Source organism: Felis catus, chromosome B4 (assembly GCF_018350175.1).
Source record: "Felis catus isolate Fca126 chromosome B4, F.catus_Fca126_mat1.0, whole genome shotgun sequence".
NCBI classification, from domain to species: domain Eukaryota; kingdom Metazoa; phylum Chordata; class Mammalia; order Carnivora; family Felidae; genus Felis; species Felis catus.
Genome location: NC_058374.1, coordinates 39,993,250 through 40,009,149, shown reverse-complemented (window position 1 = coordinate 40,009,149; position 15,900 = coordinate 39,993,250). Strand labels below are relative to the sequence as shown.

General features: G+C 41.0%; 1 protein-coding gene across 1 annotated transcript in view; it reads right to left on the bottom strand.

Annotated features, from left to right (window-relative positions):
• NDUFA9 (NADH:ubiquinone oxidoreductase subunit A9) overlaps positions 1 to 15,900 on the bottom strand; it is a 36,689-nt gene that overhangs the window by 13,578 nt on the left and 7,211 nt on the right. Inside the window, exons 3-6 of the mRNA XM_003988290.5 lie at positions 15,675 to 15,772; positions 11,122 to 11,213; positions 8,562 to 8,703; positions 3,956 to 4,058 (exon numbers count right to left, since the gene is read on the bottom strand). Coding sequence (XP_003988339.1) covers positions 3,956 to 4,058; positions 8,562 to 8,703; positions 11,122 to 11,213; positions 15,675 to 15,772 — 435 coding nt within the window. The remainder of the gene's footprint in view (positions 1 to 3,955; positions 4,059 to 8,561; positions 8,704 to 11,121; positions 11,214 to 15,674; positions 15,773 to 15,900) is intronic.

The window sequence follows — 15,900 nt, the reverse complement described above, 5'->3', positions numbered from 1 at the left end:
CTAAAACATAGGCAACAAAGGAAAAGCAAATAAACTGGACTACATCAAAATTAAAAGCTTCTGCGCACTGAAGGACAGAGTGAAAAGGCAGCCTGCAGAGTGGGAGAAAATATTTTTAAGTCATATATCTGGTAAGGTGTTACTACCCAGAATATATAAAGAGCTCTTATGATTCAACTATAACAAAAAACAACCCAATTGAAAAATAAGCAAAGGATATGAACAGACGTTTCTCCAAATAAGATACACAAATGGCTAACACATGAAAAAAAAAAAAAAAAAAAGTTCAACATCAGTAATCATTGCAGAAATGCAAATCAAAATCATGAGCTATTACCTTACCCTCATTAGGATGGCTACTAACCAAAAAACAGAAAATAAAGTGCTGGTGAGGATACAGAAAAATTCGCACCCTGGGCACTGCACGGTTGGTGAAACTGTAAACTGGAAAAACCACTATGGAAAATAGTATGGTAACTCCTCAAAAAATTAAAAATAGAACTACCATATGATCCAACAATTCTACTTCGGGTATGTCCCCCAAAGAACTGCAAGCAGGGTCTCAAAAAGAGATTTGTATATCTGTGTTAATAGCAGCATTATTCATAATAGCCAAAAGGTGGAAGCAACCTAAGCGTCCACTGACAGATGAACAGATAAGCAAAATGTGGTGTGTGTATATGGTGGAATATTACTCAGCCTTAAAAAGGGAAGAAAATCCACCGGGCACCTGGGTGGCTCAATTGGTTAACGGTCCAACTCTTGGTTTCGGCTCCGGTCATGGTCTCACGGTTCCTGAGTTCGAGGACCACATCCAGCTCTGCACTGACAGCACAGAGCCTGCTTGGGACTCTGTCTCTCCTTCACTCTGCCCTTCCCCCACTTGCGCATGCCTGTGCGCTCTCTCTCTCTCTCTCTCTCTCACACACACGCACACACAAATAAATATTTTTTAAAAAAGGAAGGAAACATAATAAATGAGGACATTATACTAAATGAAATTAACCAATGACAAAAAATAGTGTGTGATTCCACATATACGAGATACCTAGAGCAGTCAAATTCAGAGGGGCAGAAAGCAGAATGGTGCTTGCCAGGGGCTGGGGGAAGGAGGGAACAGGAAGGTGTTTACTGGACAGAGTTTCAGTTCTACAAGAAGAAAGGAGCTGCACAGAATAGCTGCAGCGTGAATACACATGAACAGTACTGAACTGTACACTTAGAAGTCAGCTCAGGCAGCCATCACAAAATACTGTAACGGGCTGGCTTAAACAAGAGAAATGTATCTCCTTGCAGCTCTGGAGGCGGCAAAGTCCAGGATCAAGGTGTCAACAGTTCTCCTGGTGAGAACTGTCTTCCTGGCTTGCAGTCAGCCAGCTACGTTCACCCTCAGCCTTTCCTCAGTGCACATGTGCAGGGAGAGAGCTCCTCTTCTCTTAAGGCCACCAAGGACCCCACCCTTATTTCTTTATTTAACATTAATTACCTCCTAAAAAGCCCTATCTCCAAATACAATCACATCAGAAGTTAGTGCTTCAAGAAGAATCTGGGGAGAGGAGGGAAGACAAGGACATAATTCAGTCCAAAGCAAATGGTAAATTTTATGTGTATTTTACCACAATTTTTTAAATTGGAAATTAATGCAGAATGTGAAACGACATGAGCAATCAGGAGGAAAAAACACACAAAAACACATGATAAAAATATCTAAGTTGGATAAATGAACTGTGGTCCATCCATACAATTGAATATTATATTGAATATTATTTAGCCATAAAAAGAAATAAACTCTCAGCCATGAAAAGACATGAAGGAAACTCTTTTTAATGTTTTATATTTTGAGTGAGTGAGAGAGAGACAAACAGACAGAATGTGAGCAGGGGAGCAGCAGAGAGGGAGAGAGAGAACCGAAGTAGGCTCCAGGCTCTGAGCTGTCAGCACAGAGCCTGATGCAGGGCTTGAACTCACGAATCCTGAGATCCTGACCTGAGCGAAAGTCAGATGTTTACCTGACTGAGCCACCCAGGCACACCCTGAACACAGATTTTTAAGGCAATGAAATTATTCTCTATGATACTCTAATGGTAGATGTTATCATACATTTGTCAAAATACACAGAATGTACAACATAAAGAATGAATCCTAATGTAAATTATGGACTTGAGTTAATAATAATGTATCAATATTGGCTCATCGATTGTAACAAACATACTATACACTAATGCCAAATGTTAATAATAGAGAAAAGTGTGGGGAAAGACTGAGGGATTAAAGAATATATGGGAACCTGTGCTTTCCACTCAACTTTTCTGCAGACCTAAAACTACTCTAAAAAAACTCAAATGGGGCGGGGTGCCTGGGTGGCTCAGTCAGTTGAGCATCTGACTTCATTCAGTTCACGTCATGATCTCACGGCTCATGAGTTCCAGTTCCACGTCGGGCTCTGTGGTGACAGCTCAGAGCCTGCAGTCTGCTTCAGATTCTGTGTCCCTCTCTCTCTTTGCCCCTCCCTCACTCATGCTCTGTCTCTCTCTCTCTCTCAAGAATAAATAAAACATTAAAATAATAATAATAAATAAAGTCTATTTAATTTTAAAATAACTCAAGTAAACATGCCAACAAAAAAACTGCAGCAAATATAACCAAAGATGTGTACCCTTAATATACAAAGAGTCTAGACAAATTAGTAAGAAAAATACCTCTCAAAAAAAGCCAAACATACATGGACAAAGGACAAAGAAAACTGAAAGAAATAATATAAATAGCTAACGAGGAAAAATAGAAAGCTAATGATAAAACTGTACCTCACTAACCATCCTACTACTCCCTAGGAGAGGCAGAAACGTCTCCTAATATATGAGTGAATAAACTGACAGGTGCCTGGTAATTTGATAGAATCAGAAACTAAAGCTGGGTTCTTATCACAGACTTTAAAAATATATTCTCCCCCCAAGGGTGCCTGGGTGGCTCAACTGGTTAAGCAACTGACTCTTGATTTGGCCTAGGTCATGATCTCACGGTTTGTGAATCTGAGTCCCACACTGGGCTCTGTGCTGACAGCATGGAGCCTGCTTGGGGTTCTCTCTCTCTCTCTCTCTCTCTCTCTCTCTCTCTCTCTGCCCCTCCCCCGCTCACGCACGTGCTCTCTCTCCCTCTCTCTCAAAATAAATAATAAACAAAAAAATGTATTCTCCCCTGCCACTCCTGCAAATGTACAGGGAAATCATTTTTTTCCTGTAGAATGTCAAAACCTCATCACTTAGTCAAGGAGACTGATTTCCTTTGCCTAGACAAGTCTAATTATTAAACAAACAAAAACCCTGAGAGTAAGCATAACATGATGCCCAGCTCATGAAAGCAGTTTACATACCAACTACTTCCAGTTTACCAATGGCCAAATTAATATTTATTAATCCCTAATCCCATTCCACAGAAATGACTATTTACAAGGAAGACCTATTACACGCACCTGACAAAATATGACGCTACCTCTCTGTCTTTCAGATCAACATCTAAGTGACTTGACTGAATGTGGACTAATGTGAGAAAGTGGTTAGGAAACAGGGGCTTCATAAGAAAAATAAGTAAGGCCAACATTTAAGCAGGTACTGTGGGCCAGGTGCTGTGACAGGGGCTACTGCATTCCAGTAACACACCAGTCCTGAGGCAGACATTACCATCTCCATTGCAACAGATAAGGAAGCTGCCTCTTGTGGACTTGCCACCCTCACAGAACTCCCACGACCTTTCTGTGAATCTAAGGTGCTCTTTTCACAGGCTGTAACGAAGATCACGCTAGGCAAATAGGACCTCTGGGGAGAAAAAAAGCAACTGGGGGAGAGAAAATACACCTTAGTCTGTCAAATCAGAGAACACTGTTAACTTATGCTTCACCTCAACCTGGCTAACTCGTATCCTCTTTTCTATGACTAGGACAGAACACAAGCATACATACTTGCAAAATGATTGAGGAATCTATCTTCTCTTCCAAAGATGTCCGACGGCTTTATGATAATGGCTTCCGGAAAGGCATCTCTCACTTCCTTCTCTCCAACAGCCTAAACAAGCAACCAAACAAAGCAGAGTTCTGAGAGGAGAGAACAAAGCTCGAATTCCTTCTACTATTAGGACGTTACTGGTATTTCAAAGGTCAGTTTCTGCAGATTACGGTATGATTCATAAAGGTCAGTTACCCAGAATTTTTGTTTTTAAATAATACACAAAAATGCCCTGCCTCATATGGCTCTTGTTGGGTTCCTTCCCGTATTTATTCTAGGGAAGCTTAGGACAAAGAAGAAAGGAGAAAAATCAGAGTAGAACTTTTCTAGCTTCCATTTTTCTTTCTACTTACAGGTCCTCTGGTTTGTGTCAACAATCTAGCAGCCTGCCAGAGAAAGGATAGCGTGGTGGGAGGCCACGATATGGAAGTGGCAGCACACATACATACCCAGAGGAGTCGGGGAGGGGCCAGGAACCTCCCGAACCTCAACACCCTTTCCTATCATCTATCTCCTCCTAGACAAGGCCTCTTTCAATGCAGGTATCAGCACCAAGTCCAGCCTTCCTCTCCACCTGCACGACTCCTGTGAGTGACCTATATGTCCAGATAGGCTTGAACCTCTCAGTTTCTTGAGCTTCTCAATTCCAATGACCTCCTCTTCTCTCCACTTCTGCCCCTCTCAACTCGTTCAGGCCACAGTCCATATCAACAACTACAAGTGCCTGTCTTCTGAAACACTAAATGAAGACATCCTGCTCTCAGATGGCAACCTCCCATACCTCCAGGTGCTCCATTCATCTCTTCCTGAGATATCTGGTCTTCACCTGAATTCTCAGGCGTTCTAGTCCTCTGATGCTGCTTTCCTACTCATCAAGCCCTCCTAACCTGCCTCAGATTAGATTCCATGGCCCAACTTTTTAATCACTCTCTTACCAATATTGTAAATTACCTTGTCCCTTTGTCTTGACTCCACCCACCAGGCAAAATCCCAATTCTGAAAGAACCCTGTTAGCCTCCTTTGAGCCATGCACTCCTCCTGCCTTCAGAGATGGAGGAAAATAAATCATAATCGGACAACTCAATAAAAAATAAAACCACCCCAATTTGATTAAAAAATGGGAAGAAGATCTGAATAGACATTTTTCCAAAGAAGACATACAGATGGCCAACATGTATAAAAAGGTGCCCAGAATCACTAATCATCAGGAAAATACAAATCAAAACCACAAATAGGTGTCACCTCACACCTATTAGCATGGCAATTATCAAAAAGACAAGAAATAACAAATGTTAGTGAGGATGTGGAGAAAAGGGGGTCCTTGTGCACTATTGGTGGGAACGTAAATTGGTGCAGCCACCATGGAAAACAGCACGGGGGTTCCTCAAAAATTAAAAAATACAACTACCATGTGATCCAGTGATGCCACTTCTGCTAATATGTCCAAAGGAAATGAAAATACTAAGTTGAAAAAATATCTGCACCCCCATGTTTACTGCAGCATTATTTACAATAGCCAAGACATGGAAGCAACCCAAGTGTCCATCGGGGGATGATGGATGAAAAAAATGTGATACACACACACACACACACACACACACACACACACACAGAATATTTTACTCAGCCATTAAAAAAGGAAACCTTGCCATTTGCAACAATATGGATGGACCTTGAGGGCATTATGCTAAGCAAAATAAAGAAAGACAAATACCATATGATCTCACTTATACATGGAATAAAAAAAAAAAAAAAAGCCACCAAACTCTTAGATACAAAGAACAGATGGCCAGAGGCAGGGGATGAGGGTGGGTAAAATGAGTGAAGGTACAAGGTACAAGGTACAAGGTACAAGTGAAAGGAACAAACTTGGGGGTTACAAAATAAATAAGTCTCGGGATGTAACATAAAGCATGGCAACTATAGGTAAGGAAAATACTATTTCAAAGTTGCTAATCAAAGAGTAGATCTTAAAAGTTCTCATCTTGAGAAAAAAAATCTTTGAATATGTGTGGTGATGTTAACCAGACTTATTGTGGAGATCATCTCTCAATATATACTTATGTCGAATCATTATGTTATATGCCCAAAAGTAATGTAATGTATGTTAATGACACCTGAATTTTAAAAAATCATAAACTGGTACCACTATACACTCATGTCACCCATTTTAACTGCATCTTCAACATTTCCCACAAGTAGTGCTTTCTTCTAATTAGGTATTCTCTCATGACAGTTTCAAACACTCTCTATCCTATTCAGATTCCTCCCTTACTTTTTTCTTCCTTCCAGTAACCGACTTCACCTTCTAATTCAAAGAAAATACAACAGCAGACAAAAACCACCTCAGGTTCCCACCACAAAACCTACAATTCTCCTCCTTTCTTACCACACAGGGAAATGGCCCTGCCTCCCATGCTCCAGGGCTCACTTGCCCTTCCTCAGGAACCTGCCCAATTGACTCTCTCCTTTATCCTCAGTCTCTTAACCAGAACCTTCTCACCAGCACTTAAACAATGTCAAGGCCTTGAAAGAAAGAAAGAAAGAAAGAAAGAAAGAAAGAAAGAAAGAAAGAAAGAAAGAAAGAAAGAAAGAAAGAAGAAAGAAAGAAAAAAGAAAGAAAGAAAAAAGAAAGAAAGAAAGAAAGAAAAAAGAAAGAAAGAAAAGCGAAGAGAAGAAAAGAAAAGAAAAGAAAAGAAAAGAAAAGAAAAGAAAAGAAAAGAAAAGAAAAGAAAAGAAAAAAGAAAAAGACAAAGATTCCCAACTCCACATGCTCCTCCAGCTGCCTGCCTCCCTCCATCCTCTTACCAAACCACTTACACATGCTGCCTGCCCTTCCAATCCCCACTGCCTCGGCTCCTGCTCACTCTCTGCTCACCTGTGCTCTGGATTCTGCCCTAACACCTACGCCCAAACCATTCTTGGTCAGATCACAGATGACTTCCATGTCCGCAGATCCAAGGTGACTTTCTAGTTCTCACCTCCCTTAGCTTCTCAATGGCGTTCGTAAGCAACTACTCTCTCCTTGCGACGGTCTTCCCTTGGCTTCCATGACCTTGTACTCTCCTGGTTTCCCTACCTCACCACATCTACTCCTTCTCAGTCTTTTTACTTGTTTGGGTTTTTACAGGTGTCTCCTTGTCTACCAGAGCACACTAATCATTGGTACTCCTCTGGGCCCCGTCCAAAGTTCTCTCAATCTATGCTTCCTCACTAGGCAATCTTATTCCAAACATTGCTTCAATTAACTGGTTTTGTATCTCCAAACCAGACCTCATTTCTGAGCTCTAGGATCATAAACCCCATTCACGATTGTGACTTGGATGACTGACACATACCTGAAATGCGACCTGAGTACAAAACTAGATCATCCTCTTCCTTCTCTGTAAATATTCTATCTCAATCTTTGCTGCACAGTGGAACTCTCTAGGGAGACTTAAAAAATACCAAATGCCCAAGGTCTATCCCCAGAGATTCTATTTTCATTGGCCAGGGTGAAGCCTGGGCATCAGGATTTTTCAAAATTTCCTCAGTGATTCTAATGAGCAGCTACAACTAACAACCACTGTCCAAAAGCCTTGTCCTTCTCAAGTGTTTCTCACCTTATTCAACAGCACCATCATCTGTCCAGTGGTGTAAGCTACAGGGCTGGGCATCTTGGAGTCTTCTCTCTCCCCCACCACTGACTCCAGCCCCAGCCCCTGCCCTTCCAAATAACCATGGATTCAGAGGATTCTGTGAATGCCAGGGGAGAGGCAGGCACAGAGTGCACACACCCATTCCCCTTCATCCATGCAGTATGAAAATGGTGAGGCTCAGATGTGCTGCTAGCCAGCTCTGTTTCTTACAGCTCTGTTTCTTACAGGATTTCTTACAGAAACAGAGCTTACACAAAAAGAAAGAGGTGAAAGAATCACAGAGAAACAAAGCTGAAACCCTGATGTACCTTGGCACCAATGTGGCTAAGCTTCCCTATCCCAATTGCTGGATTTTTCAGAAACATGGGGCCTTTCACATTGGGTTTTCGGATGCTAGCAATTAAATGCACCTGACTGATAGATGTCCTCTCTCCCCCATTATATGCTCTTATGGCACAGCTCTCTACTTTGCAACACCAGGCACAACTGGAGTTATTTTCCTCAGTGGACTAGAAATGAGATATGGGCTAAGACCAAGTCTGTTTTATTCACTACCGTATGCCTACCGCCTAATTCAATATGCAGCATGCAGTAGGTACTTAATAAATAATTTGTTCAATAAAAAAATGCAGTGGGTCAAAAAGCTGGAGCCATTGTCAAAGAACTCTGAAAACAGGTAATAATGCTCTGTCCTTCTCTGAAGCCCCTTACCATAGTTCCCTGCAAACAGAGGGCACTTAACCAAATTGTCAGAACACAACACACACATATCACACACGTCAATCTAATTCTGGATACAGAGAATCAGAAGCCCCTTTTAATTCTGGAAATGTCAGTGAGAAACCCTTCTCACTTAACTTATGTTTCAAAGGGGCCAAGAAACTCTGGTTCTGTGAACCACTTCCCAGGTCAACTTGTCACTTACCTTATTTCTCAGATATCTAGAAGAGCTTTTAATATCAGCATTCAGATGTGAAACATGAATGAATTTTTCAACTCCAGCTTCCTTGGACACTTGAGCAATTGCTTGGGGAATCTTCACAAAAACATCCTCAAAATCAAAGTTTCTGAAAGAAAGAAAGAAAAAAGGAGGATCAGTTAAGAACACTTGACTCAGGATTTCAAAGTTTTCTGTGATAAACTGGTTTTCATACTATTGCTGGAATTCATAACAGTTAAACTTTTATTATTTATTTATTTTTAATTTGTGTGTGTGTGTGAGAGACAGAGAGAGAGAGAGAGAATGAGTGAGGGAAGGGCAGAAGGAGGGAGAGTGGGGGGGAAGAGGGAGAGGGGGAGAGAAAGGGAGGGAGAAAGGTAGGGAGGGAGGGGGAGGGGGGAGAAGGGGAGAGGGAGGGAGGGAGGGAGGGAGGGAGGGAGGGAGGGAGGGAGGGAGAGAGAGAGAGAATATGAATCTCAAATAGACTCCATACCTAGCATGGAACCCAACATGGGGCTAGATCCCATGACCCTAAGATCATGACCTGAGCTGAAATCAGGAATCAGACATTCAACCAACTGAGCCATCCAGGCACCCTCATAATAGTTAAATGTTTAAATGGCAATGATTTAACCCAAAATCAAAATATATATGTAAGAAAAAATATATATATGTATATAGTATATATGTGTGTATTTTTTTTTAATTTTACTGCTCACTGTCATTACTGTACATAGTTTAAACCTCACCATAAGTTATAAATCAGCACACATAATATTCTCTGTCCTCAAGGAATCCCAAGGCTGAGACCCTTTAAGGGTATCTGGCTGCAGTGATTGGGTAGGGAGGGGGGAAGTGTTGGGAGCTAAAAAGGAACCACTTCTTATGCTTGGGCCTTCTTATCCTTTTCCCTCAGGGAAAAAAAAAGAAACTAAAAAATCAGTCACCAATTTAATACAATAACGTTAACATTACATAATAAGATTAATACTTACTCTGTACAAGGCACTGCTATAAGTCACTACAGGAGATATAAAGTCAAAAAAGACCCTGTAAGTAATCAAAGAACTTAAAAATATGTGCTAAGGCAGACATAGATAACCAAACTTAATAAATATTAAGAAAATGGTGTGAACAAAGTGTTGTGGAACTGTGAGATTAAAACATTATTTGTTGATGAACAACCCACACAAAAGGTAAAAAGAACTGTTCAAACCAATATTCATGTTATCTTTAACAGTGTGAACAGATCTAGAACACTGTTTACACAAGAAAAACCAATGTTCAGTTTGACGAACAGCAGGATAGGCAAAATCCTCCTACCTAATCCATCCCAGCTGGACAAATCCAAACACAGCATCGGTAATTCATGAACAACCGGTGATTCCATCAAGTTGATGACACCAACCATACTAACACAATCTCTATTAGCTTTTTATGGGTAACATATCACATTGCTTACATACCAGACTTACCGCCGACTAAACCTCTTGAAAGGGTGTTATTGGGTATATAAACGGGTGTTCAATATTAATGCTTAATGATGGACTAATAAAAAATGTGACAACTACAATGCCTGACAGTAGAAGGTACCCAGTGAATGTCTACTGAAACTTAAGTCATCACATGCAAAGAAAAAACAAGAGACATCCAGATGGCTACAGACATATGAAAAAATGCTCAACCTTGCTCATCATCAGGGAAATACAAATCAAAACCATAATTACTGCCTCATCCCTGTCAGATGGCTAACATTAACAACTCAGGAAACAACAGATGTTGGCGACGATGTGGAGAAAGGGGCACCCTCTTACACTGCAAGTGGGAATGCAAAGTGGCCACTCTGGAAAACAGTATAGAGGTTCCTCAAAAAATTAAAAATAGAATTAGCCTACAACCCAGCAACTCACTACAAAGTATTTATCTAAAGGATACAAAAATGCTGATTCAAAGGGGCACATGCACCCCAATGTTTATAGCAACACTATCAACAACAGCCAAATTCAGAAAGAGCTCATGCGTCCATCAACTGATGAATAGATAAAGAGGGTATGTGTGTGTGTGTGTACACACACACACACACACACAATGGAATATTACTTGGCAATCAAAAACAATGAAATCTTGCCATTTGCAACAACGTGGATGAAACTGGAGTATATATTATGCTAAATGAAATAAATCAGTCAGAGAAAAATAAATACTGTATGATTTCACTCACATGTGGAATTTAAGAAATAAAACAAATGAACATAAGGGAAGAGAAGAAAAAATAAGATAAAAACAGAGAGGGAGATAAACCGTAAAAGACTCTTAAACACAGAGAACAAACTGAGGGTGGCTGGAGGGGAGGCGGTGTGGGGGATGGACTAAATGGATGAAGGACATTAAGAAGGGCACTTGTCGGGATGAGCACTGGGTGTCGTATGGAAGTGATGAATCACTAAATTCTACCCCTGAAACCAATACTACACTGTACGTTAACTAACTTGAATTTGAATTTAAAAAAAAGAAAAGAAAAAGAAAAATCAAGCCAAAGACTTACTTGGTTTCCCATTCTCGCCCAACAAGATTAATGACCACATTGCTGTGCTTCACTGCTCTTCGGATAGAATCTTTGTCCTTGCCATTCCATTCCTAGAAAAACAGTAGCCAGTCAGATGAAAACATAAGGGGTCCCCCCTGGCACGTTTCAAAATAGGCCATCTGATGTAGTCAGAATTTAGTACCATTTTATATAGGCTCCATTTATTACAACAAAAACGGTCATGAGGTCTGAACTCCTTGCTGATTCTCTAGCTCTCCTGGAGACAAATAGGTCAAAGAACATCTATTTCATTCAGGTAATGAAATGACAGAATTAGAAAAGACAATATTCATTTCTAGTGGGGCATATCCATTTTTGGCCACCCAACTGTCCCCAGCAAGTTTGTAAGGGATTCTAGTTACCAAATCTCCCTTCCTGAAACACAGCCAAAGACCAAGGATTATTTGGGAGGAAAATGGACTTTCCCTTTTGGTGGCAACCAGTTACAGACTAAAGACAAGAGGACTATCTCCTAAAGGCTAATGTTAAAATGGGAGCCTTCGTGACTATTTTCTTATTTCTTTTTAACTCTTTCCTCTTCACAATCCCAGATCTAGTCATTTCTACTTCAAAGACATGTCAAGCACACTCGGGGAGGTGTGACCTGCCCCAAAGTGCAGGCTGAGCCCATGGCAGATTTTCGTGTAGAACTAAAGTTCTGAGTGATTCAGACTATAGTCAGACGACGATTCGGGTCCAAAATAACCCCTAGCAAAGGTACAGCATTTTCTACATTAAAATGAAATTGGATTTTTTAAGCATTTGAATGGGAAATAATAAGCAGTAAGAAGTTTCTTAGGGTCAAATGCTAAGGTGTACATAAGAGTGAGTGGGGAGGGAGGTGAGGGGGGAAGTGAGCAGGAGGGGGTGCACTAACATCCCTGTGCAATTTAGAAAAGAGAGCCATGGCTACAGAAATCCGATTCCAGAGCAAAAGATGAAGCTCTCAGAAGGAGGAACTAGTTATAAGCGAAGGAGTGGGGGGGGGGGGGGGGGGGGGACAAGGGAAGTGTAGAGTAATAGCTGTGGAGTCAGACAGGAATGCAAATTCCATTTGCCTTTTTATAAACTGTACAAATTCTCCAACCTCCATGTAAAATTTGAAAATAAAAAATAAAAAATTTGAAAATACAACCTACCTCATGTGTTTGTTATGAAGATTATGTAAAAGAGACATAAAATCTGCTGCACGGTGTGTGACATACCCAACAAAAACAGCAGTTCTACACATACAGAGCTGAAACTTTTTTAGAAAAGATGGCACAGGGAGAAGAAAAAGAATCCAAGAAGATTCACAGTGGAAGAGATTGGTGCATAACTGCATGAAAGGCCCAAGAGGGATGCCTGGAGAGAAAGAACTAAAAGGAAACCAAATTCCCAGGGATGAGGCCCAGGGAGCACACTCAGGTTAGCAAACCAAGTGGCCATTAAGACAGAAGTTTCCAATGGAGACCAAAGCAGGGAAATCAGGGCTCCACACCCAGTATGGTCCATCCTTCTCAAAAATAAACAACAGTGAAGTCTCCCCTGTTTTACCTTTCCTGTACTTCCCCTTTTGTAAACATTATTACATTCAAAGTTATATGTTTAGTCTCCATACTCTCTTTTAAGACTGAGAGCTCCCTGTGGTCTTACTCATCAAAGCTTAAATACCTGTGGTAAAAACGGAATATACAGGGGCACCTGGATGGCGCAGTCGGTTAAGCGTCTGACTTCAGCCAGGTCACGATCTCGCGGTCTGTGAGTTCGAGCCCCGTGTCAGGCTCTGGGCTGATGGCTCAGAGCCTGGAGCCTGGTTCCGATTCTGTGTCTCCCTCTCTCTCTGCCCCTCCCCTGTTCATGCTCTGTCTCTCTCTGTCCCAAAAAATAAATAAACGTTGAAAAAAAAATTAAAAAAAAAAACAAAACGGAATATACATCATATGGCTCAATTCCAATGACTCTGCATGTGTAAGCCAGTCAAAGTGTTCACCTATTATTTGCGAAATACTTTAATTCTGAGGACTGACAAGGCGACCCATAATCTCAAGTCACAAAGAAACAGGAGAAAAGCTAAGCTCCTGTAACTGTAACACCATGAAGATTAAGATTTTAGAAAAGAAAAACACTTTATAGAAACAAGAAATTTCCAATATAGTATTATACTTAGCTTGTGAACTTTCAGTAAAGAATAAATGAAAAGGAATTAAAAGTAAAAATGTAAGAGAGATCACAAATACTCTGAATGAATGTATCAGAGATCTTAAGGATGTTTACCAAATATTTTTTAAGAGGGGAAAGTGGATTTTGAGAAACTTAACAGAAGACCATGGGGGAGGGGAAGGGGAAAAAAAAGAGAGAGGGAGGGAGGCAAACCATAAAAGACTCTCAAATACTGAGAACTGAGGACAATAAATTATATTAATTAAAAAAAAAAAAAAGAGGGGAAAGTGTGTAAATGGAAGAGCTCAACTCCATACAGGATGATAAACACAGGAAAATTTAGGCAGAAGAATAGGAGAGGAAGCATCCAGAGTGTTTCTCAATAGGGTAACTGTAGACATTGGGGCAACAGAGTTCTTTGTGGAAAGGGACTGCCTTGGGCACTGTATGCTACTTAGCATCCCTGGTCCCTAGCTAATAAATCAGTATGATCACCAGTCATTGTGGCAACCATAAAGGCCCACACATTTCTAATCACAGCATTGAAGGGTCTCCCCTACCCTGTATCCCCTGCCTCGCCCCATAGGCAACCACTGGCCCAAAGAAAGAACCTTCAGATTAAAGAGTAACAACAGGGAAGGCACAGCAAGCAGTGTTCTAAGCTAAGTCTGTGCCAAGGAAGCAAGTCATAAAACACCGTATGTGTGATTTTCAGTCTACAGAAGCACTGTCCAACAGAAATATAACATAAGGCACATAGGCAATTCTGAATTTTCTACTCTCACATTTATTGTTATTTATTTATTTATTTTTGAGAGAGAGAGAGAGTGAGAGAGAGAGAGAGAGAGAGAGAGAGAATATCTTAAGCAGGCTCCATGCCCAGCACAGGGGCCCGATGCGGGGCTCTATCTCACGACCTGGAAATCATGACCTGAGCCGAAATCAAGAGTTGAACGATTAACCAATTGAGCCACCCAGATACCTCTCCACTAGTCACATCTAAAATGGTAAAATGAGGGGCGCCTGGGTGGCGCAGTCGGTTAAGCGTCCGACTTCAGCCAGGTCACGATCTCGCGGTCCGTGAGTTTGAGCCCCGCGTCGGGCTCTGGGCTGATGGCTCAGAGCCTGGAGCCTGTTTCCGATTCTGTGTCTCCCTCTCTCTCTGCCCCTCCCCCGTTCGTGCTCTGTCTCTCTCTCTCTGAAAAATAAATAAACGTTGAAAAAAAATAAAATGGTAAAATGAGGAGCGCCTGGGTGGCTCAGTTGGTTAAGCATCCCAACTTTGGCTCAGGTCACGATCTCATGGTCTGTGAGTTTGAGGCCCACGTTGGGCTCTATGCTGACAGCTCAGAGCCTGGAGAGTGCTTTGGATTCTGTGTGTGTGTCTCTTTCTCTCTATGCCTCTTCTCCACTCACACCCTGTCTCTGTCTCTCTCTCTCTCTCCCTTTCAAAAGTAAATCAACATTAAAATTTTTTTTTTTTTAAATTTTAGGGGCACCTGGCTGGCTCAGTTGCCTAAGCATCCAACTCCTGGTTTCGGTTCAGGTCATGATCTCATGGTTCAGTTCATGGGTTCGAGCCCCACATCAGGCTCTGCGCGGACAGCTCAGAGCCTGCTTGGGATTCTCTCACTCCCTCTCTCTGCCTCTCCCCCCAAGCACACACATGTTCTCTCTCTCTGTCTCTCTCTCTCAAAATAAATAAATAAATATTTTAAAAACTTTTTTCTTAAAGAGTAAAATGAAACAGGTGAAATTCATTTTAATAATATACTTTATTTAACCAAATATACCCCTTATATTATTTTAATATTTAGTAAGTGTAAAAAATTATTCATGACTTATATTATTTTCTTTGTACTATGTCATTGAAATTTGATTGTATTTTATACTTACATCACATCTGAATTAAGATTGGCCACATTTCAAGTGTTCAGTGGCCACATGTGGCTAATGGCTACCATACTGGATGGCAGGGGCCTAGAGCAGGGATCAGCAAATTATGACCCATGGGCAAATCTAGCCTATAGTCTAACTTTGTAAATAAACTTTTATTAGAACACAGCCACTCCCATTCATTTATATTTTATCTATGGCTACTTTCAGGCAAAAGGGGAGAGCTGAGTAATCATGACAAAGACCCTATGACCTACAAAGGCTAAAATATTTACCAACTGGCTTTTTACAGAAAATGACATTTGCCAACTGCTAGATAAGAGTTTATAAGAATGAGGTAAATGGAGGATGCCCTTGGTTCACTCTGAGATGAAACTGCTGCTTTATTATACTGCCTCTCTCCCCTAAAAATGACCTCAGTACTTTACATCAGTCAACTCCAGTAATCAGCAATCAGTCACACAGACTCTTACCAGAAAGATAATCTGACCCAGGTCACCCATGGGACGAAGGTGCATGGTGTCATATGCTTCACACCGATAGGGTATGATCACCTGTGACCCCATACGTCCTAAAAAAGAACGGGTTGAAACAAGGATCAATACTAACATAATATGAATACTTTATACAACAGTGAGTTGGTAAATATTTAAATTACAGCATGACAAGTAAATGGAAATCATGTTTCACAAAAACATA